The 21,663-nt window shown below is 32.1% G+C and overlaps 9 protein-coding genes across 9 annotated transcripts; 7 read left to right on the top strand and 2 right to left on the bottom strand.

Annotated features, from left to right (window-relative positions):
- Positions 1-200: 200 nt before the first annotated feature.
- Positions 201-1,817, top strand: cgd8_3590 (predicted secreted protein; the record flags this gene model as incomplete). The annotated part of the gene is made up of 1 exon (XM_627252.1): positions 201-1,817. One exon carries the CDS (start codon positions 201-203, stop codon positions 1,815-1,817), a length of 1,617 nt encoding a protein of 538 aa, XP_627252.1.
- A 162-nt stretch (positions 1,818-1,979) lies between these two features.
- cgd8_3580 (hypothetical protein, signal peptide, paralogs) lies at positions 1,980-3,125 on the top strand (the record flags this gene model as incomplete). The annotated part of the gene is made up of 1 exon (XM_627251.1): positions 1,980-3,125. One exon carries the CDS (start codon positions 1,980-1,982, stop codon positions 3,123-3,125), a length of 1,146 nt encoding a protein of 381 aa, XP_627251.1.
- A 95-nt stretch (positions 3,126-3,220) lies between these two features.
- On the bottom strand, positions 3,221-4,654 carry cgd8_3570 (predicted secreted protein; the record flags this gene model as incomplete). Its single annotated transcript, XM_627250.1, has 1 exon — positions 3,221-4,654. One exon carries the CDS (start codon positions 4,652-4,654, stop codon positions 3,221-3,223), a length of 1,434 nt encoding a protein of 477 aa, XP_627250.1.
- Positions 4,655-6,271: 1,617 nt separating this feature from the next.
- cgd8_3560 (predicted secreted protein) lies at positions 6,272-7,783 on the top strand (the record flags this gene model as incomplete). The annotated part of the gene is made up of 1 exon (XM_627249.1): positions 6,272-7,783. The coding sequence occupies one exon, from the start codon at positions 6,272-6,274 to the stop codon at positions 7,781-7,783; it is 1,512 nt and encodes a 503-aa protein (XP_627249.1).
- A 1,297-nt stretch (positions 7,784-9,080) lies between these two features.
- Positions 9,081-9,389, top strand: cgd8_3550 (hypothetical protein; the record flags this gene model as incomplete). Its single annotated transcript, XM_627248.1, has 1 exon — positions 9,081-9,389. One exon carries the CDS (start codon positions 9,081-9,083, stop codon positions 9,387-9,389), a length of 309 nt encoding a protein of 102 aa, XP_627248.1.
- A 2,215-nt stretch (positions 9,390-11,604) lies between these two features.
- On the top strand, positions 11,605-13,305 carry cgd8_3540 (predicted secreted protein; the record flags this gene model as incomplete). Its single annotated transcript, XM_627247.1, has 1 exon — positions 11,605-13,305. The coding sequence occupies one exon, from the start codon at positions 11,605-11,607 to the stop codon at positions 13,303-13,305; it is 1,701 nt and encodes a 566-aa protein (XP_627247.1).
- A 744-nt stretch (positions 13,306-14,049) lies between these two features.
- cgd8_3530 (predicted secreted protein) lies at positions 14,050-15,618 on the top strand (the record flags this gene model as incomplete). The annotated part of the gene is made up of 1 exon (XM_627246.1): positions 14,050-15,618. The coding sequence occupies one exon, from the start codon at positions 14,050-14,052 to the stop codon at positions 15,616-15,618; it is 1,569 nt and encodes a 522-aa protein (XP_627246.1).
- A 1,620-nt stretch (positions 15,619-17,238) lies between these two features.
- On the top strand, positions 17,239-20,613 carry cgd8_3520 (secreted protein with cysteine rich repeats and a mucin like threonine rich repeat, signal peptide; the record flags this gene model as incomplete). The annotated part of the gene is made up of 1 exon (XM_627245.1): positions 17,239-20,613. One exon carries the CDS (start codon positions 17,239-17,241, stop codon positions 20,611-20,613), a length of 3,375 nt encoding a protein of 1,124 aa, XP_627245.1.
- A 499-nt stretch (positions 20,614-21,112) lies between these two features.
- cgd8_3510 (thioredoxin-like protein, fragment) lies at positions 21,113-21,640 on the bottom strand (the record flags this gene model as incomplete). Its single annotated transcript, XM_627244.1, has 1 exon — positions 21,113-21,640. A coding segment is annotated over one exon (528 nt), but the record flags the coding sequence as incomplete, so codon positions are not given.
- Positions 21,641-21,663: the final 23 nt, after the last annotated feature.

Here is a 21,663-nt window from a genome sequence, read left to right as displayed (position 1 = left end):
ACGTGAAGACTATTTTGTTAACTAATCATTGGCCAGAAGAGATTCAATTGTTAGTTTTTCCCGTCTAACAAGGAGTAATAATAAAAGAATGCAATCCGAGGAGTATTTAAGTTGCTGACAACAAAAGAAAAATAATCTTAAGCTTCTGATAAAGATCTCCTATTTGAAATTGTTAATTTATTTATGTGAATCTTGAAGAGATGAGACTAACGCTTATTATAATATTTATTAGTACATTTATTCCAATTCTTTCAAAAAAGTCCTCTAAAACTAGTTACAATCCTGACAATATACTGGTAGGGGTAGATAATCAAAAAAACAATCATATATACAACTCCCAATATAGAATAAGAGTCAGAAAAATGGACCCGTTCTTAAGAACAGTTGTAATTAAAGGGATTGAACCCAATTTTCCTAATGATATTAATGCTGATGGAACAAGCCCTCTTTCTGAGAACATATATTCAAAACTTCCAATTAGGCTTCATGTTCCAATTATTCCAATCGATAATTCTGTAAAAATTAGAAGAATGCCAGTAATTTCTCAAAGTTCCCAAAGACTTCCTTTAGAGGCAAGCGAAAGGTTATTCTCGTATGCAATAGGTATCTGCAAAATACCTTCTTTGTGGTATCTCGAGCTCATATACTGTATGCATAGAGGAGTTACACACTTTACAACGGGTATTCTTACAAGCTATACTCTTCAAGATATTATTGGTGCATCACTAGCATCTATGGATCTTCCAAGTGAAAGTTTTAGTTTAGCTAAATGTAAGGCCTCAATATCTCTTTTTAGTGACATAGCAATAAACAAAAAAAATTCGGAAGTCTGCAGTATGATGCTGACATGCCTTACTTCTAAAGAATTTCTGAGAAATAATAAAAATCAAGTTAGGAAATTAGAAAAAGAAATTACTGACGTCTACAAAGATAAGCCACCGTTCTTTAGAGGCCAGCAACCCAGATCTTATGCCCAGAAAATCATTGTTGGAATATTAATGGCAAGAAGGGAAAAAGGTTATGGGCCTGCCGCTAGTAAAAATGATGGAAAAAAGATAAAATTTCCTGATAAACTATTCTATGTGATACGATACTTCAACTTTATAATGATTCTAACTGAATACTTAATTAGACAGGGACTTAAAGATATTGATGCATTTGAGATTTCTCCAAAGGCCTATATGAAAATTGGAGATAAAAGCCTACTTCAGCCAACTCCTATTAAAATGATTGCAAAATGCGCACGCCTGATTATTAATGCTCACTTATCAAACAATTCAGTGGATTATTTATCTTATTTTGATAAGACAGGCTTTTGCCCATTCTCAAATGTAATAATACAGCACGCATGCACTGAATTAGTTTCTATGGGATTTATAAATAGTGAAATTGAAATTCCAAAGAATATTTCAATAAACGAGCTTGAATATTTAGCATACCCTCACCTTGCTCATTCAAGAGAAATTGTCAAGGAACAGCCGACCAAAAAAATAAAAGATAAAACATCGAGTCAAGTAAAAAGTGCTGACTTAAGTTCGAAGAGTAGAGGGGCTTTTAAACAAAATATTAAACAAAAAAAAGCCTTAGAAAATCAATCTCCTAAGAAAAAAGTGCAAGTTCAGTTTAGTGATAAAGGAGCAATATTGAATAACCGTTCAGTTGTTACCCGTTTAGATGTTCCAAAAAATTTTGCAAACAAAACATCAAATGAAAGCAACAGTACAGAGATAGAAAGCTATGCTAGTTCAAATTCGACGTCAAATTCTGGATTGAAAAAACAGCTCGAAGATATTCTTTCAACTATAGATATTGACTGAGAAAAATAGATAATCCATAAACACTCTATAATCTTATTAAATTATAGATTATTAAAACTCATAATAAATATAATTTTTTCTATGATCCCAAGGCAATAATCAGACTGTTCCGTTAAATATTATGCATTTATTTGAATTACTTGACATACAAATTTTTTTAAGATGAAAATATCAGGAAAAACTATTGTATGTAGAGAGCAATTTGCCAAACTAGCTTTCATCACTGTTAGAATGAAATCAAATTTAATATTAGTTCCTATACTTACTTTTTTGATTTTTTTTAATTTTGTAGATTCAAGCTCGATCGATCATGCCCAAGTCAAGCATGTAGAGTCCATAAGAGATAGTATATTTGAGGATATATTGGCTCAGATGAACCTGACAAACGAAAAGATTTTGAAAGATGAGCAAATGAACTTATATTATATTTATTTTAATGAAACTTCGGCATACGAACACGAAAAGTGTGATTACCAAATAAATACACTTAAATTTGTAAATAAAACACATACATGTTACATTCTTGGAGATAAAAATAACAAGCTATTTGATGAGCTTTCATTTATAATAAATCAAGATAGAAATTCAACTGACGAAATATACCTAAAAGATCTATACAATATTAAAAACATATCAAAAATTACAGATAAGTTGGAACTCGAGAATACTAATTCAAGAGTTAACTTTGGCATTCAAAGCCAGCCAAACTTCCGTTCATTAGCGAGCTTTCATGAACTTAATCACAACGAAATCAACTACAGACGAAATAAACTAAAAAGAAGATATCTTGACGATGATATGGACGATAGCAAACTTTCAAAAAAAGAAAAGAAAAAAAGAAAGAAAAGAAAAAAAATGCTTAAAAAGAGAGAGAAAGAACTCAGAGAAAAAAGAAAAAAATATAGATCGCCTCTAGATAAATTGAGATCTACTATGAAATGGATGGCATGCATAGAGATATCATTGGCCGTTTGTAGTTGTTGTTTTGCTCTAGTACAGGCAGTTGTACTTCCATTTATTTCCCCTATTCCGTTTGGATCGAGAATACAACCTATGAATGGGCAACAAATAAGAGGATTCGAAGACTACGGTTTCTACGGAGGCTTTCAACAAAGTAATGGTGTTTATAATGGGTTTCCTCTAAATAATGGAAATATAAACGGAAGTCACCTTAGCTGCAATGGAAATTGCAACTGTAATAACGGAATAAAAGGTACTTTAGGAAATACACTAGGTATTAGTGGAAGTATAATTGGAAATAATTTATTCAGTAGAATGGGGCAATTGCAGAGAAATGGAAATGCATAACTGTATATTTCATAATAATTCGAAATCTCAAACAAATAGAATAAACAAAGACTGAAATTGAAAATTGAATTGCTTTAGGTATTATATATATTTAATTACTTTGTAGAATAATTGTTATCGTTTTCACTCTCAAACTCATCTTCATCTTCAAATTCCTCGATTTCATCCTCCTCAAATCCAGAATTTGTGTCATCCATGGCATTTCCATAAATACCCTGTTTCAAAGAATGAGTGCTTTGCGGTTGAATTAATTGATCTCTAATTATGCTTCTGGGTTTATAGGAAATATTGCTCGTGTTTGCATCGTGAGATTCTAAGTCAATATTATCTTGCTTTAATTGAGCTATAAATTCAACTGGGGAGAAAGACGTTTTTTTGTCACTTTCTCTGCCATTTGTATCAAAAATATTTTCATATTTAATAGATGGCTCATCACCATTTTTTTTTCTTCCTAATAGATCTTTAACTTCATCTAATAAAGTGTCCTTATCTTGGCTTAATTCGGCTTCTTGAGCTAAATTTTGTAAGTTAAGTTTATCTTTTTCATGAATAATATCCTGGAACATTCTTCCATTTAATGAATATGGATACGACTCATAGTGACTAGTCCACTTTCTATTTTCTTGAGCTTTTCTTAAGTTATTATTTCTTATATACTTTATTTCCTCTTCTGACTTTTTCAATATAATGGGAAGTTGAAGGTTCAGCAAATCAACACTTTCAGTACCTTCCTCGATCATATTTGAGAAGTCAAACTCTTCGTTACTTACAAATCCTGCTCTTCCTGCTTGAAAGCATGCGGATCTTGAAACCTCATCCTTGGTATCCATATTCGGGAAAATCGGTGATACAATTGGTTGGAATGCATCTAACCACCATTTTAATTTTCTTGCACAGTAGTTTATATAAGCAGATTGTTCAGTATAATCTTCATTTTTCACATATACAAATGATAATGAATTTTTTGCCGATGGAAATTTATTTAAATACCATCCTGGAATAATTAGGCTCGAATGTCTAATATACAATGTAAGTACATATGCTCTGATTATTGAAAAAAGTCTATTGGGATTCATATGCTCTCTTTTTATATTTGATTTATGGGCAGATTTAATTATTTTCCAAAGAATTGATTGAATAAGTTTTCTCACTCTGAGCTGATACTCAAGACCATGAAGTATAAACGATTTCTCTATTAATTGTTCCAAATTAAATACACTTAGGGAACGTGATAATTGAGGAAAATGGTCTTGGTGCATACATAGAGAGATATCATTGCATTTTGAATCAACTTCTAAGTTTATACGTGAATCTGGAATCATTGCTATTGCTTTACGGCAATATTTGGTATCAAAGGAAAAATCGTCTCCTATTTTATTTACCGAATACATAGCTGCCCCTACAATATCTTGCATTACTTCTCCAGAAGGAACACCTTCTAAAAATGGATAAATTGCATCAAATGTACAAAAAGCAACCTGAATAAAAAACTTTGATGGAAGAAGGCATTCTTCTAAAGCAAATAACATAAATCTAAAAACATAAACAATTTTGAATTTATTTATTAATATTTTTACTTACCTCTCGGCTACAACAGGTGGGAAAATAGAAATTGACCTGCTTTTTTCAGGTGGTTTCAATCTTAGTTTTGAATGCTCACTGGAATAATGTATTGGTATTTTCATTCCATCCCACCCAGGAACTTCTCCATTTTTAATAATATATACATGGCTTCTATTAATTATATCTATGAAATGTAAGAAATCAGCTAAAACTACTAATAAATAACTTACCTTCGTCATATTCATTATTAAAGCTATTAACATTTTTCAAAAGCGGAATATTCTTGGAAGAAATTGCCTTTAGTGCAGGAAATATGAGAGAGCCATCTTTTGAAATAGCATAATATTGTTTATTTTTTCTTTTAAATACTTGATTTAATTTAGTAAATTTATTTTGTTGTTTGGATGGGTTCGATACTGCACCTGAGTCTGATCCAATAATATTAATCAATACAAATATAATGAGTATTTTTAAGATATTTAGAATAATACTGCTCATCATAGTAGTAAGTATAGGATCAGTTTAAAAGTTAGCAATGATGACATAATTTCATCTCTTATTAATTTCATTGCAATAATTGATAAATAAATCAATTCCTAAATTGGCGCCCTATGCATGCACAATGGAAATAATATGTTTCGCTGATACTTGTAGCAAATTTTGGAAACTCTACTAAAGCAAACTGTATCTGTAATTATTACACAAGTTTTAAATAAAGAATATTATACGGGTTGAAATATTTTAGTTTGAAATTTTCAATATATCTAATCTTTTTTTTTAAACGTATAGTCAGATTAATTTTAGATAAATTCCTTTTAACTAAAAATTATAAACTCATTCTTCATTGCACGAAGTAAAATTTTGAACCATAACTCCGTATTTACTAAAACTTCTATATTTGCTTTGAAACGTATTTGTCAAAGTTTTTATTTATTTCAGTAACTGGAAAAAAAAAATTAAATTAGTTCCATATATGAAGTTGCAAAGTTCCAGAAATTAACAAAAATTATACATAAAACTGATAATTGTACAGAAAGTGATATTAATAGATTTGGCTTTAATAATAATTAATGTTTTAGGTAAGCTTGCATAGAACAGCATAAGAAATAAACCTCTACAAGTTTTCCCGTGCAATAATCTGTATAAACAAGATTTTTGTTGAGAAATAGCTATATCACTATACCATAATAACAAATAATTGCTATCATATTCCCAAGGAATTCATTTTTTGTGTTTGGCAATTATTTTGAAAAAAATTTTCAAAGAGGATTTCAGAACAAAATAACGAACAAATATTACATTATAAATTAAGATTTATAATTTTATTATTTGGTTGTATCCAATTTGGGTATAGATTAAAAATAATAATCAAATTCTAAAATAGGGTAACCAAAAATAATAATTTATTATTAAATAGTTTAAACAAAATTGCTTTTAGTAGAAAATCAGATTTTTTTTTCTGGCAATTTTAATATCAGGAAAACAGATCTGTTAGATTTTCAAAAAAGAAAACGGTATTAATACGCGCGCAAAAAAATTCTGAAATCCAGGTCAAACGCCTAAAATATTTCAAAATCATAAATATGCGTTGCCGACAACTAATTTTTTTACTCTTTATGTTTATAAGAAATGTTAAATCATTTGAAAATGGTTTATTACGGCTAGTAATAGAGTCTTCTCAACATTCTTTGAATGGGTCATTGGATGACTTTGTTTCTTCAAGTGCAGAAAATTACTTCTCGTTTGAAAACCCTCAACAGTCAGTATCTTGTGACAGAGTTTTTTATTCATCGAGTCAATACTTAGATCAAACTCCACCTTCTTCAGAGTTTATTACTCATGTTCCGCGAGAGAGTAAGAGTCCGGCACATTTTTTGTTTTATACTGAAGATAGTCTTTTTAGATCACGAATTAATATGTCTCAAACACACTTTCCAAGGCGTAAACATTTTAATAAGAATCTTCCAAAATTGCCATTTGAGCCATACCAACGAATAATGACTTTTGCTATTGAAATCTGTATGATTCCATCTATTTGGTATTTGGAATTAATACATTGTATGCATTTTGGGATGGCGCCATTTTTTTCAGGCATGCTAATGAGTTATAGCCTTCAAGATGTTGTCGGTTCAGCTATTAAAACAATGGGTTACCTAGATGAAAGCTTTACAATTGAAAATTGTTATAGATCTGTTTCATCTGTAACAGACGAACAAATTAATGCAAACTTTCAAGAGATTTGTGAAAGTATGAGTCAATGCCTGTTATCTAATCAATTTTCTTCCGACCCATATCTTCGTTTAAAAGAAGAATTTCAGCAAAGGATTGATAATGCTTATTCTAATATTGAAGGCCAAGAAAAGGTGGAACAACATAAAAATTATGCAAGACACTCTTTGTTATTATCACTATCATCTAAAACAATAAATTTTTCATTAGCAGATCCCGCTACAGAAAAAAATTTTTTAATTATTAGAGCTATGGTATTAAGTATGACTTACTTAGTTAATAAGTTCATTCCAGTTGAAGAGAGTACTATTTCCGAAAGGATGTCCAAAATCACAAAATTTATAAATAGCATGCTTTTTTCTCAATTTAAGTATTATATGAAGATGTGCTTAATTAGCTTTCCTGCGATATTAGGTTCAAAAAGCAAAGATTTTCAAGAAATCGTTGGGCTTTACTGCAAGGAGTTTTTATCTTTTGGGTTTATTGATGAAACGGTTAAAAAAGAAGGGGATTCTCTTGAAGCATTTAAAAAAGCAATTCTGCCGTCTAGAGTTTTAGATCCGGCTTATGCTTCTGTAATTCCTTCCTTAATTAATGGAGCAAGCTCTCAAGAAGATTTATCATGGCTAAGTTTTAGTTCAGTAGGAACCATTGAATATATTGGAGTCGAAACTGGTAAAAAGAAAAGGCCCAAGACAACTAAATATTTCAAAACAGCAAGTAAAAATAGTATCAGTAAAACGAGATCTACCGAAACAAATACCAAAAAGAAAAGCGGCTTTACGAAAATTACAAAAATATTTACTAATCGCAAGACGAGGATTTCTGGATTAATCACTTCACATTTAGGTTCAGCTGATCAGTAATTGCTGGCATATAATATGAATTGTACTGTGACCAATATTTTACATTTTATTTCTTGAGTTTCTGATTATTTCAGTTTCATACAGAACAGTTTAGCCTATGTATTTTTCAATAATAAGTTATTGAATTTAATTAGAGTCAAAACAAGTTATGCGCAAACTCTATTTGAGCTAAGTTAAAATATCTATGTGTTATTAAGTTTAATTGGGGAATTCTTTGTTAGATGATTCTAACTTAATACCTCAAGCTGCTTATGTTATAATTATTTTTACTCGGTACTGCGTTAATCAATTCTGAATATTAAGACTTCGATTCAGTCAAAAGGCGGATAGCATGAGTTATAATAATCACTTTTTCTATTAAACTGAATTCTATCTATAATTGATACTGCATAATTAAATCGTTTGCTTATTTATATTGAGTGGTATCTTTATTCTCAAAATAGGATGAACAAAAAAAACCATGACGCCCAAATTTTATTTTTATTAGAGATTACAGATTTTTAAGAATTGAAATTTTAATGGCGTAATTTATTTAAAGCTAACAATTTTATGAAAGTGTGGCTTATAACAATACTCATTATATATATTCTTGATAAACTTGACAATATTTCTAACGCCAATGCTCTATTTGAAAATGAATGATTCAAAATGACCTAAATTAACAGTAAATACCATAACATTGATATTGATAATTTCAAAAGTGACGAATATTATTGGTGTTAATTGGATTAGTTTCCAAAGAATCAGAAGTAACATGTAATAGTCAACACTGACTAAACATTCTTACAACAAATTATCTTGAGGCGAATATTACAAAAAGGATGTTCTTTCTTCATATTTAGAATCAGGAAATCATTTCGATTTTTTTAATGGGATCTTTTCAGCAAAAAAAAGTCATGAAGGAGAGCCATAAAGATTTTGAAAAGGTTTGCCACATCACAATTGAAACAGAAAGCTTGGCATTATTTAGCAAACATTTACTCAGAGAGCCTAATAGCATATGACTAAATTCAAAATTATTTCTTCCCCAGAATAAAATATTATTAAAGAGGTTTAACTAAATTAACTCATGAACCCTATCAAAGAATTGTGGGATTTGCTATCGAGGTTTGCATGCTTCCCTCAATTTGGCACATAGAACTGGTTAATTTTATGTATTTTGCAATGACCCTTATTTTAATGGTATGCTTATGAATTACAGTCTACAAGATTTGGCTAATTCTGCAATTTTCTCGATGGAATATAAAAATAAACAATTTTCCCTTGAAAATTGTCAATTATTTACCTCTTTTTCTAGATGATAAAATTTTGGTTCACTTTATTGAAATTTATGGAGAAGCAGGGTTTTGTCTCAAATCCAGATCATTCTATGAAATTAATTTTATCAGGTTTAAAAGCGAATTCAATCGTAGGATTCAAAAAGTATATCATGCTATTCCTCCTCTTGAAGGTGCTCTCAACTTTAAAGTATTTGCAAGGTGTTCAACTTTATATTCAATTTTTTTTTAAAAAGATGACATTAAACAAAAATTTTCCTGAAAGAAACTTCTTATTAGAGTTATGGCAGCAGCAGTTGGATATTATGAGCTTGTTAAAATTGAAATGAGTTTCTTTTCTGAGAGTGTTTTAGTAAGTTTCTTTACAATACTAATCTCAAATCTTTTATTTGAGAAGATAGATGAAGTTATTCGGCAATGTTCAAGGGAGATAATGAAATTTTTTGTTGGTTTTATTTATGAGTCATTTCAAAATAATGGGGAAATTAATTCAATATTAATAGAATCAATCCATTCAAAAAGAATTTTGTTAAGTTCACATGTATCTACAATTTCTGAAGTTTCCTAAGAACTTCCACTTTTGACATACAATCATTCATGGATGAATTTCAAAAACGTTTCTAAAGATTACTTAGAATCTGGTCAAAAATATGACAAAGATGATGCATTTAATAGTGCGAATTCCACGATAACAAATAGCTTTAATCAAACTCAGATCTCAGTAGACAGTTCTGATACAGTCGAATTAATTAAAAATCTTTCCAAAAAAAAGAGAACAAAGTTATGTTTTAGAAGTTTGAAAAAAAGGTCAATAGTAAATGATAACAAAAAAATAGTTATATCTAATCATAACTTTATATAATAAGGTTAAATAAAATCATAGCTAACAGCTGAATATGTTAAAGCTTTATCATATTTTTTTGATTTCTTTATGATTTATTTTTTTTTTTTGGTAAGAAATAACTAAAACAATATTCTAGCTTGGATAAATTTATTATTAAAATTTATAGATATTATTTGGAGTTATATATACTTTATTAAAATTTTGGGGTATACATTTATTTATTCGATTATTATTTCTATTTTTATTCCGAATTTTTAAATAGCGCCGACGAGTTTGAAAAAAGCATTAATACTATTTTCTTCAATTTTACGTCTGGCCTATTCAAGCTCGTTCAATATAGAAATAAGCCACAAATTTCAGCAATTCAACTTAAAGTCTAACACAAAAAAATAATCAAATATTTATCGAGTTTAACGCTTTAAGATAAGGACTTAGAGGGATTAATTAAATATCAGAGTAAAAACAAATACTATTTGTTTAGCTTCTTCTTATTAAATGGACTTAGTACATATTTCAAAAGAAAATATAATTATACAATAATCTCATAAACTGAAAAAATGAGAATTTTGAAGTTGGAGAAGACGTTTATTTAGCCTTTTCAGTATAAATATTTGGGAAATATCAGTATTTCTGCAGGGTAATACAAACGAATTATGAGCTTTTCTAATTAGGTAAATATGATATATTATTTGTCGATGAAATCAATACACTGTGTATATAAGAATGGCGTTTTTCCAATACGAAGTTTTCATTTTATTTCATTCTTTGTAAATAATACAATTTATAAAACCAAATTCTAATTCGAAAAAGCAATGGGAACATACTTAAAGTTTAAGTCACTTTCAGAAAGTACATTTTCTACATTCACATTCGGAAATAGTTTGAATAATAAAAAGGTATTATTCACTGTTAAAATACAAGAACGATGATTTCAGCCCAGTTCAATTTGCACGACACTTGTTAGTGCACTCCGTATCCAGTTAAATATTAATATTTCCGATATTTGTATCAAAAAATTCCTCAGAATTGGAATTATATTATCTTCTTTAGGAATATACCATATTGGTAGATTAATGACCTAGAAACATGCTTGCAAATTATTGAAATACTGAAGTTATTTTTTGAAAGCATTATGCAATAGTTATATCTATTTGATATTAATTGCTCATTTAAATTCTACCGTTCCATAAAGTTGAGCAAAATTTAACATTCTTGCGCACAAGTTTTTTTTTGCAAATGAATTTCTTCATTGGTTTTATAGATAATTTCCAAGCTAACAATCAACTGGGTGGTTTTAAAAGAGTAACAATTCCACCAAGAGTTCTGTACTTTCCTATTATAATTTTTAGAACTCAGCTCTGTGGAGTTAATATATATAAAACTGACTGGTAAACTTTCCAGTAACATAGAATCTAGGGGAGAAATAGACAAAGCGAAAAGGAAAATGTTTTAAATAACTTTAAAACAGACTAAAAAATGAATCATTATTGAATTGAAAATATATTCGAAGTATTTTATACCCATGGGAAAGTCTTAAGAAGCCTACCGGAAGAATCACGTTGGCTTTTAACAAAAGTAAAAGAAATTAGTTCTAATAATTGGCCATGTCTAACAATGCAATTTATTTGCTTAAAAAGGTTTTTATCGAAACTTTTAATAATTTTATCAAATTAAATTAATTCCCGCCCTTGATATTAACTATGACACAAGATATTGGAAAAGAGAAAAAAATGAGAGATATATTATTCTTAATATTGCCTTTAGTAATTGTCACAATAAGTTGTTGTAATTATATTGAGTCCGCTTCAATAGCCGATTCAACACGACAATTTGCGGTTAAAATTGATGAACAAGGTAAAACTTCAAAGGTAACGGACTCCAAACCAATTAGCGCAGATTCTACTCCAAAAATAGATAAAGATAAGAGTTATATTGACGATGATAAATTGTTAAATGGCCGGAAATCGACTTGGAATAGATTTATTACTCTGATTATTGATAATGTAAAACCAGGAGAAAATTGGGAGAGTGCATTGTCTACTAAGTCGAATGAATACTTTGGATGTGATAGCCCTCAACGTATTTTCTGTAGTGACCATTATGAACATGAAATTCTTTCTGATAAATTTTTTATCCCTACATCAGTTGTTCCTGTTCACCTTCCAACAGAGGCTAAGCCCAATCGAATTACGGATTACATTAAGAGAACCTTTGATTTGAATTTATCCGACACTATTAAGTTGTCTAACTTCCCTAGAGTAAAGCACTTCAGAAGAAGCTTGGTTTTATTACCTTCAGAGCCATACCAAAGAGTAATGACTTTTGCTATTGAACAATGCATGGTTCCTTCAACTTGGTATTTAGAATTAATTCATTGTATGTACCTTGGCATGGCACCAAAGTTTCTTGGAATGGTTTTTAGCTATTCATTAAAAGATATTATTGGCGCAGCATTGATGAGTGTCGGCTATAAAGACGAACGTTTTATAATGGAAAACTGTTTTTATGCAGTATCACTAGTAGTTGATGATTATATTTCTCCGCATTATAGGGAAATTTGTATTGCTGTGCATGCATGCCTTGAATCAAAGCATTTTGAACGATATTTTTCTAAACAAAAGAGAGAATTCGAAACTCGAATAGCAAATACGTATAGCCACATTCCAGAAAAACTGGGGTTTTTAAAGCCGATGGAATTTTATAGGTATGCAGTCTTACTTTCAATGTCACTTATAAAAGATAAAAACGTTGATATAAAAATTTATCCTGAAAGAAATTTCCTCCCAATAAGAATAGCACTAGCAAGTTTGGCATACTATGCGATATCTACTAATCAAAGTTGGGTATTTGATACAGAAAAGAAGGTCTTATTATTTTTCACAAAGACAATTCTGAATATGCTTTTTGAAGTATCATTGCTTTCAATCCCTGGCTGTGTCAAAAAACTAGCTAAATTTTCTCATGAAGCCAAAGCTGACAAGGAAATTATTTTTGAGTTATTTTGCAAGGAAATTTTTTCTGCAGGGTTTATTGTTGATGCTACAATCGAATCCTATGCTGATCCTAATTTACATTCTATGGCTGTTATGCCTCAGAGGGTACTGCATCCTTCATATAGTTCTTTCGTTCCAGACTTGACAAATGACGTGAAATATTCTGAAGACGAATCTTGGATAAATGCACAAATTGAAGTAAGTAAACCTGAAGTTGTAAGACCGGGACGAGTACAAAAGGTATTTAAATCAAAAACACTAATAAGAACATTCCGAAGAGACCACTACAATAGTGGGATCGGACCTAAATCAATGGATGCTTCCTCACGTAAGATAAAAACAGGAAAAGTTACGAGGATTAGCTTTAAGAGTTTTACAAATAAATTGACAAAGAGAAGAAGTAAGTAGAATATTTGCAGTATTATTTATCTTTTCGAACTTTGAACTTCTCAGCAATTAGAAAATTATATTACTAAATAATGTATTTTTGGCTTAATTATCTCCTGAAATTAAATTCCAGCTAATTTCCTGATTCAATATTAATAATTATTAAATAATACTTTGTAACTATAACAGCTTCCAGAATATTTATTGAATCGTAGTATAATTATATTCAATAATATGTATTATTCTCGGAGATATAACAAGTTTTGTCTGCATGTTGCTTTAATTACTGATTTTTTCTCTTGAACTGTTACGAGTTAATGCAGGAAAAGAGTTATTTCAGGCATTTTTGCTGCATAGTGTGTTAAATTTGTATGCGCCGATGGTAAGAATTCATTAAAAAATTATGTATATATTAAGTACAGACAATGGACGTTCGAAATTAAAAGTTAGCGATCAGAGCGAAATACATTTGTTTCCTGTTTGAAAAACTATTCGTACATTTAGCGAATGGTTTGCTAATCAGAATGCTGAGGGGCACTTGTAGTAGGGACAATGAAGTACCCAATGTAATTTATCACTTCAATAAAGTAATATAGTTAATTTATTTGTTTGTTTTCTTTTTGGGTAAACTTTGATTTATTGCATTTTAAAATACCTATTTTGGCGCTAGTTCAGATTTTTTTCTTTAAAGAGACCTTTCATTTTATCTACTTTGAGTTTTGCTAATTATTGCGTCGATGTACCAATAATGAAGCCTAATATAATATGCTTTACCTTAATATTTTTATTTTAACCCTTATAACTATTAATTTGGTCAAAGGATCCAAGTTGACCGGCTATAAATTAGAGCCTGGGATAGAGGCAGACAATGGATGGCAAAAATTAATTTTGGGCGTAAATTCTGCTCATGATAGTTCTTCCGGAGATTTACTTTTAGATTCTAGAATCTCTTTCGTGAATGATTACACAAATTTTAAGGAAGCTACAATATCTTTAAATAGGGATGTTTGTGACGAAAATCCGGATATAATTAGTTCCTCAAAGCCCTCAGGCAACTTTCCAACGCACATTCCATTAGAAAGAAAATCTGTTTCAAGCTTTATTAGAAGAGGAATTTCAATAAATATGAGTAATTCAGATTACAACTCGAATATTCAGTACCCAAGAGTCAAACATTTCAAGTATACATTACCCGAGCTTGTATTTGAGCCCTACCAGCGATTAATGAGCTTTGCGATAGAAATATGTATGATTCCATCTATTTGGTATTTAGAAATCATTCACTGTATGCATATGGGCATGGCTCCATTCTTTACAGGTATGCTCATGAGCTATAGTTTACAAGATATTATAGGCGCATCAATAATGTCATTGGGATACAAGAATGAAAAATTTTCCATTTATAACTGCAAGAATTCAGTATCTATTGTTGCAGATAACCAAATATCTCTATATTATGATGAAATATGTGAGAAAGTTGAAGCTTGTATCATTTCAAGGCCATTCAGTAATGGGCCTTTTTCAAAGTTAAGAACTGAACTTCAAGAAAGAATAGATAGATCATACAAATTAATTAAGCCATTAAATAGTTTTTTAGACCCTAAAGCTTTTGCAAGGTTTGCAATATTAACAACCATTTCGAATATTCAAAATAACAAGTTTCTATCAAGTATTTCTGCAGAAAGAAATTTCCTTGTAATTAGATCGATGCTTTCATCTTTGGGGTATTATGCTCTTTCTAGTACTGCCAAACTGCAATTCGTATCTGAGATTTCTGTTGCAAAATTTTTTTCGGTTATGATACCAATGTGGCTTTCAATGAAAATATCGAGATATAAGAAAAGGTGCGTACAGCAGATTGCTGCGTTTTCAAAAACAAATATAAAATCGTATGAATTACTTACATACTTTTGTCAAGAGGTGATTTCATCTGGATTTATTTATGAAAATAACGATAAACCTTACATTAAATTGGAAAGGACGGATTCACTTTATCCTCAAAGAGTATTGCACACTCATTATCCTCATTTTATTCCAAATATTTCTGAAAGAAAACTTTACACAGAGTATGATAATTCTTGGGCTGTATCTGTTACCGATGCATTTAAAGTACCTTCTATAATGGAAAAGCCCAATGAAGGTTTTTCAAAAATATATTATTCTAGAAAATACAAAAAGACTAGAAGAAAAGCCACCCATGGACAAGATATTGGACCATTTGGAAAAAACAATAATCGTACATTAAGACAAAAATTTAGAAGCCAGTTAACGAAGGTTTTTTTCTCAAAGAAGACTAGAAACTACTTTGAAATAATGAATAAAGTCAGAGAATGACATAGTAGGAAAAAATTTTTTTTATTTTTTTAATTGAAAATAATATACAGTTTTTTTTTTTTTTTTTTATAGAAATCAGTTCATTATAGTAAGAAAATTTACCGTCAGCTATTTTAGGAATTCATAAATTAAGTGAAACTAGAACGAACCTCAAATTATAATTTCGTTTAAATTTAAAATTGTGAAAAATTAATCTAAAATATGAATCAAATAGCTTATTTTTTCGAGTTTGCCAGTTTTAGCAGGAACAATTCAAATTTATGTTTTCAATAAACTTATAAGACACATTTACTGTGGCACTGTTTAATCTTGAATTTGCGATTCCTAGAGGATCTGAAATCCTGCAAAGAATGTAAGTAATCTATTTATCTATTATAACATTTTTTTCTCAATTTCACCGTAATGTATTTTTACTTGATATTGCCTTCGACATTTTCTGCGATTTTCGTAAGAAAGGTAAATTTTGCTACTTAGCAATGGTTAGAATATTCAATTATATTGAAACAACGCATTATCACTTGTTTCGTCGCAATCTTGTGTTATTTGAAAATTCAAAAGGGTTCTGAATGCAACTATTTGACTTGTGAATAAGTAATTATGATACAAGTTTATTTTTTTTTTCATGAAAATTAAATAGCATGTTATTATTTAAATCTTTATTTTTGGCATTTTTTGACTATATGCGGCGATTCATATAATTGATAATGAATTAGGTCCTGCACGCTCACAACTAATGATTCTTTAGTTACACAATGTTTATACTATTATCTATGCTGAAGCTCCAATTATGTTTGAGGAAAAAAAATGTTAATTAGTTCATCATACTAAATTGTAAAACTAATTGCTATAGATTTAGTAATGAAAGGTATAAACTCAAGTAATCTAAAGTAAAAGTAATTTTCAAGTAAAATCTTGCAAGAAAATGCTAATAGCCAGCTACCTTAAGTTTAAAAGAAGTTGGGAGAGACCTGCTTTTCATAATTCGACAATTTACAAGGGCCAGAATTAAAATTATAGCGTCTAATCGTAATATAATTATACAGCAGTCATCGAACAATTATGATACAATGCTAGTGGTCAAAATACACAATTTAGTTTAATTGCAAAGCTGGCGGGCCTTTGCAATTTTTCATATTAATAATCGTTTGCATAAATTATTTTTCGATACTAGCGGCACAATTAATGGTTGGGTAGGCGTGTCTATCTAAATACAATTATAGACAGAACAGCGTAAACTGAGTATAAAATATAATAATATAAGTTAGTGGTAGAGTACCGATCTTAGTTAATTATACGTATAAAAAACATAATATTAATATAACTATTTACAAATAATTATACAATTAACAAAATGAAGGTAGACTTATACCTATGTATCAAAGGGTAAAAGTTCGGGTAGCACGATACTAATAGTTCTAATTAGAGGATACGTATATATCTATTAATAAAAAAAAAGAAGGGATAGAATATTTATTAACACTGCATATCACAGACGAACTATTTTCTTCACTTAATATTTAAGGACGAGTTAATTTATTTTTATATTTTTATAAAGGTTAACTCAACTGTAAAAGTTGTAATTGGATATTTTAAGACAATTACCGGAAAGTTTTCTGCAACATGTTCAAGAAAACTTTGATTATTCTTGCACTCCTGGCCATCTTGGTTGGCGTATGTGCAAACACTTATGTTTCACCTAGACAAGTCAGACTATCTAAAATTCAACCAGCTCCTAGTATTGAGCCTGACGCTCCCGGCGTATATCTTACCCCGAATTTGAAACCATCTGATTTGGAATTGAAGAATAAAATTTTCGGTACAGAAGATTCAACACGCGATCCTTCTTCAGTTATTCATCTTGTTCTCAAAGAGGATGCTCCAGGATCCTTTTCTATTCAAACATCTGGAGCTCAAGCATTTACTAAGGACGCTCTTTTCTATTATCCTCTCATTTCTCCAACTAAAAGAGGAATTGTCGGTTTTTGTGAGGAGGATATTAAACTAATTGATAATATTGAGAAAACATTATTGCATGATGCTGAGCCGACTATAACATCTTTACCTGATACAGAGGCAAAGAAGGTTTATTCTCAAGTCTTGCTTTATATGAAGTCTCTTTGTAAGACACAGAGGGAAAAATTGTCCAACCTAAGCGCATCTGTGTCTGATCTTTCTCTAGATGATGAGGTGAATGAGAGTATATCTACCCGTGCATTTGTTATTGCCAAGGAAGATGACATTCTTGTTTCTACTACGTTTATGTTGATTGCTCACGCCTCTCCAAGTCCCATTCCAGGTAAATCACCAAAGACACCAAGGAATCTTGATGATTTGAAAAACCACTTGAAGGAGCAGCGCTCACTGATTGAGTCGCAGCTGGACTATATCGAGAGAAATCATGGTAGAATTGACAAAATTCCAATGTTATATCAACGACAGCATGCTCAAAGAACTCGCGAGAAGCTCGTTTCTGATATCAAACAAGAATTGGATGTTTTTGAAGATTTATTCGAAGAGTTATCTACAGCTAACGAGGTCACGGACGAAATATTTTCCAAAGTGGAGTCTCAATCTCAAAACATTGACGAGATTAATGCAAGCAGTCTTGCATTAGGATATCACATTGATAAGTATTCTCCTTTACTTCCTAGATGGGCAAGAGATCAAACTAAAGATCCATTCATAGTTGAGAGTGATGGCAGTTATGGCGTAATAATGTCTGAGCCGAATAAGGATCTTTTGGATTTTCATAAGTCCGTTGTTGTAAAGAGAGCAGAGGATGGCGATAAAGAGGCAGAAAGGGCTCTTTACATTTTGAGGACTGCAGTCTCCGTTCTCGAACACCGCGAAAGAACAACAAATTATTCTGCTCTCCAATTCTTTACTACCTTAGAATCTAAAGCAATGGGTACCCTTTCAAAGCCTTCTATGGTTGTTGACCCCAACGCAGATTTTTCCACTAATGAGGTTGAGTCAGATGTTGATGATTCCTCTGCTAGAGAGCCCTCCCCAGTGGTAACACCAAATAGAAAGCTAGCAGAAGCCACTTCGGACATAGAGGAAGATGATGATGAAATGCCTAATGTTCAAGAGATATTAGATCCACAAGTTTCTACTCCAGAGGAGATATTAAGCAAGGTTGCAACTGGTAAGGCGTATACTCCCGCTCAATGCGCCTCAATATCATGCCTTTCTGGTCCTTCATGTATCAGCAACAAGGACGGATCACCTAAAATGTGTTACAAGGCAACATGCGTTAAGAAAGATTGCAATCACATTGCCATTCATATGGTTGATTGCTCTGATGCAAAATGCGAAAAGGGCTCGTGCAAATGTGGTAATTGCGTAGGCGGTGAATGCAAGCCTGGAAAATGCGTAGGAGGGTCTTGCCATTCGGGCTCATGTTCTTCAACCAAGTGTGTTGGATGCACTACAGAGGTTCCAAGGCTCGAGGGGTGCGTTGCGCGTCCCGCTCATTGCACTGGAGGGTCATGTTCTCCTGCTAGGGTCAGAGGTGCTAGGTGCGTTAAGCATGAAATATTACCAAATCATCACTGTGCAAAGGAGGAGTGTTCTAAAGGCGAGTGTGTCAAGGGAGAATGTAAGAAAGGAAAGTGTGTTGCTGGTGATTGCTCACATAGGTGCTATTGCGATGAGTGTGTTGCTCCGAGGTGCCAACCTGGATCTTGTACTCCAGGAACATGCACGACTGGTTCTTGCAATGTAGGCGAAAGTCAAACTGGATGTGAGAAGGGCTCATGCAAAGGAGGATATTGCGTTGGGCCTAAGTGCAATGGAAATGAATACGATGGATTTAAATGCAAGGGTTCAGAATGTACTCCTGCTAAATGCCACCCATCTTGCAATGGATGCAGTTGCACTACAGCCAAGTGCACCGGAGGAGAATGTACCCCTGCGAGATGTGTAGGAGGAAAATGCGGTCGCGTTCACTGCGATGGGTGCTCTAGTTCCCTTTGCCATCTTGAAGGTGCTAAGTGCGTCCCTGCTAGATGTAGGGGCGTGAAGGCTATCCCTGCTCGTATCGTCGGGTATGATGGAAGAGCTGTAGGCTCATGCAGCAACAACTATTATAAATCCCATTGTGCAGGTAAGCCAAATTGTAAAAAGCCAGATCATTGCGTACGCGAAAAACCAGAGGAGGTCTGCACTGCACCATCGTGTAAAAATCCCGGTTGTAAAGGTACTAACTGTGATGGCTCCAAGTGCAAAGGATCTGAGTGCGTGAGGCCATCCACTACTACTACCACAAGATTTACCACTACTACTACTACGAGATCTACCACCACTACTACAAGACCTACCACTACTACAAGACCTACCACTACTACCACTACTACTACAAGACCTACCACTACTACTACGAGATCTACCACCACTACCACAAGATCTACCACTACTACTACGAGATCTACCACTACTACCACAAGACCTACCACTACTACCACAAGACCTACCACTACTACTACAAGATCTACCACTACTACTACAAGACCTACTACTACTACCACAAGACCTACCACTACTACTACAAGACCTACCACTACTACTACAAGACCTACCACTACTACCACCACTACCACCACTACTACCAGATACGTCACGACTAGCCTAAGGACTTCTACCACTACTGTCTCATCACCTATTTCTACAGGTCCATCTCGCAGGATATTAGCCCAGGTACCGGATTTAGGTTCCGAGAAAGTAGTAGGATCTGGGAGACCAGAATCTAAGAGGCCAGAATCTAGGAAACCAGAATCTAAGATACCAGAATCTAGGAAACCAGAATCTAAGAGACCAGAATCTAAGAGTAATTCTTGCAACTGCTCAAGCGGCCGCTGCGGAAAATGCAGTTGCGCAGGTTCTGCATGCGCATATGGGTGTGCATATGGTTGTTCCATGGGCTGCGGTGGCAAGGGTGGAAGCAGTTCAAGTCCAGTAAGATTGGCATCAGAGGCAGAAAATAACATCGACTAAGTCTAGATAATTTGACAAGTATTCTACAAGGTTGCACTGTCTTATTGAATATTTAGAGCGATTAAACAATTTTGTAATATTAGCGTCCGTTCAAGATGGTGGCAAGTTAATCAGCTTTAAGTTAAGATACCAGGCCCGATTGTATGTACTGGAAGGATCATCCCGAAAAAGACATTTTCAGGTGACCGGTCGAGTAAGCATTATCTCCACTTCTGGCTCACCATATTCTTCTCGGAATCATATGGCTTAACTTGCCCTATATTTGAGAATTCAAGTAGAGACTGGGCCGACTTATCTAAGACTTGATGCACGCCAAATAGGTTTACATGCTTGGGAGGAGTCGTCAGTATTCTCCTTCCATTCTGATAGATTGTACGTTTATAGTGATGCCACGCATTTACAAGTATTCTAATTTTTACGTATCCTTCTAAAAATTCTCTTTTAGTTAGATTGAATCGGATGCAGTGCTACCTGATTATTTACTAAATTTGGTTTGTATCTAACTTAGGGGAGGCTTCTCTTCTCTGTATGGCTTCCATTTGGTAATGTCTACAAAATCACCTTTTTCACCATAAATGTTTATTTTCCCAATTCTAGTGTTCTCATTGCCGTAGTTTTCGGAAATATAAATTTGAATGAAATTAACATTCTTGAACTTGACCATTTTTAAATCAATGCATTCTCCGCTAATTAGCTGGCTCTTTGTCAGCTCAAATTCTTGTGTTCCGTTTTCTATTTCTGCATCTCCTATACTGTAAGAAGTGGCGTCGGCGAAAAGTTTAATTTTTTTTGGTCCAAACCCTTCTATTACATCTTTCTCTAACAGTTTGAATGAAACTCCGGTCAAATTCACAGGTTGAACGAAATTGAATTTGGCTAGCAATTCGTGATCATCTAATGAAGAACAAAACATTTCAAGATTAGTCTGAAATAATGCATTTTTAAATGGGAAATTTCTATCTTCATTTAAACATTCAATTGAGGTTTTCTTAATAAAATCGATAATGCTGAGGAATTGAATCAGAAATTAATTGCGCATACTTATTTCTA

This window comes from Cryptosporidium parvum, chromosome 8, assembly GCF_000165345.1.
Source record: "Cryptosporidium parvum Iowa II chromosome 8, whole genome shotgun sequence".
Taxonomy (NCBI): domain Eukaryota; phylum Apicomplexa; class Conoidasida; order Eucoccidiorida; family Cryptosporidiidae; genus Cryptosporidium; species Cryptosporidium parvum.
This window is presented reverse-complemented; position numbering and strand designations above follow the sequence as displayed.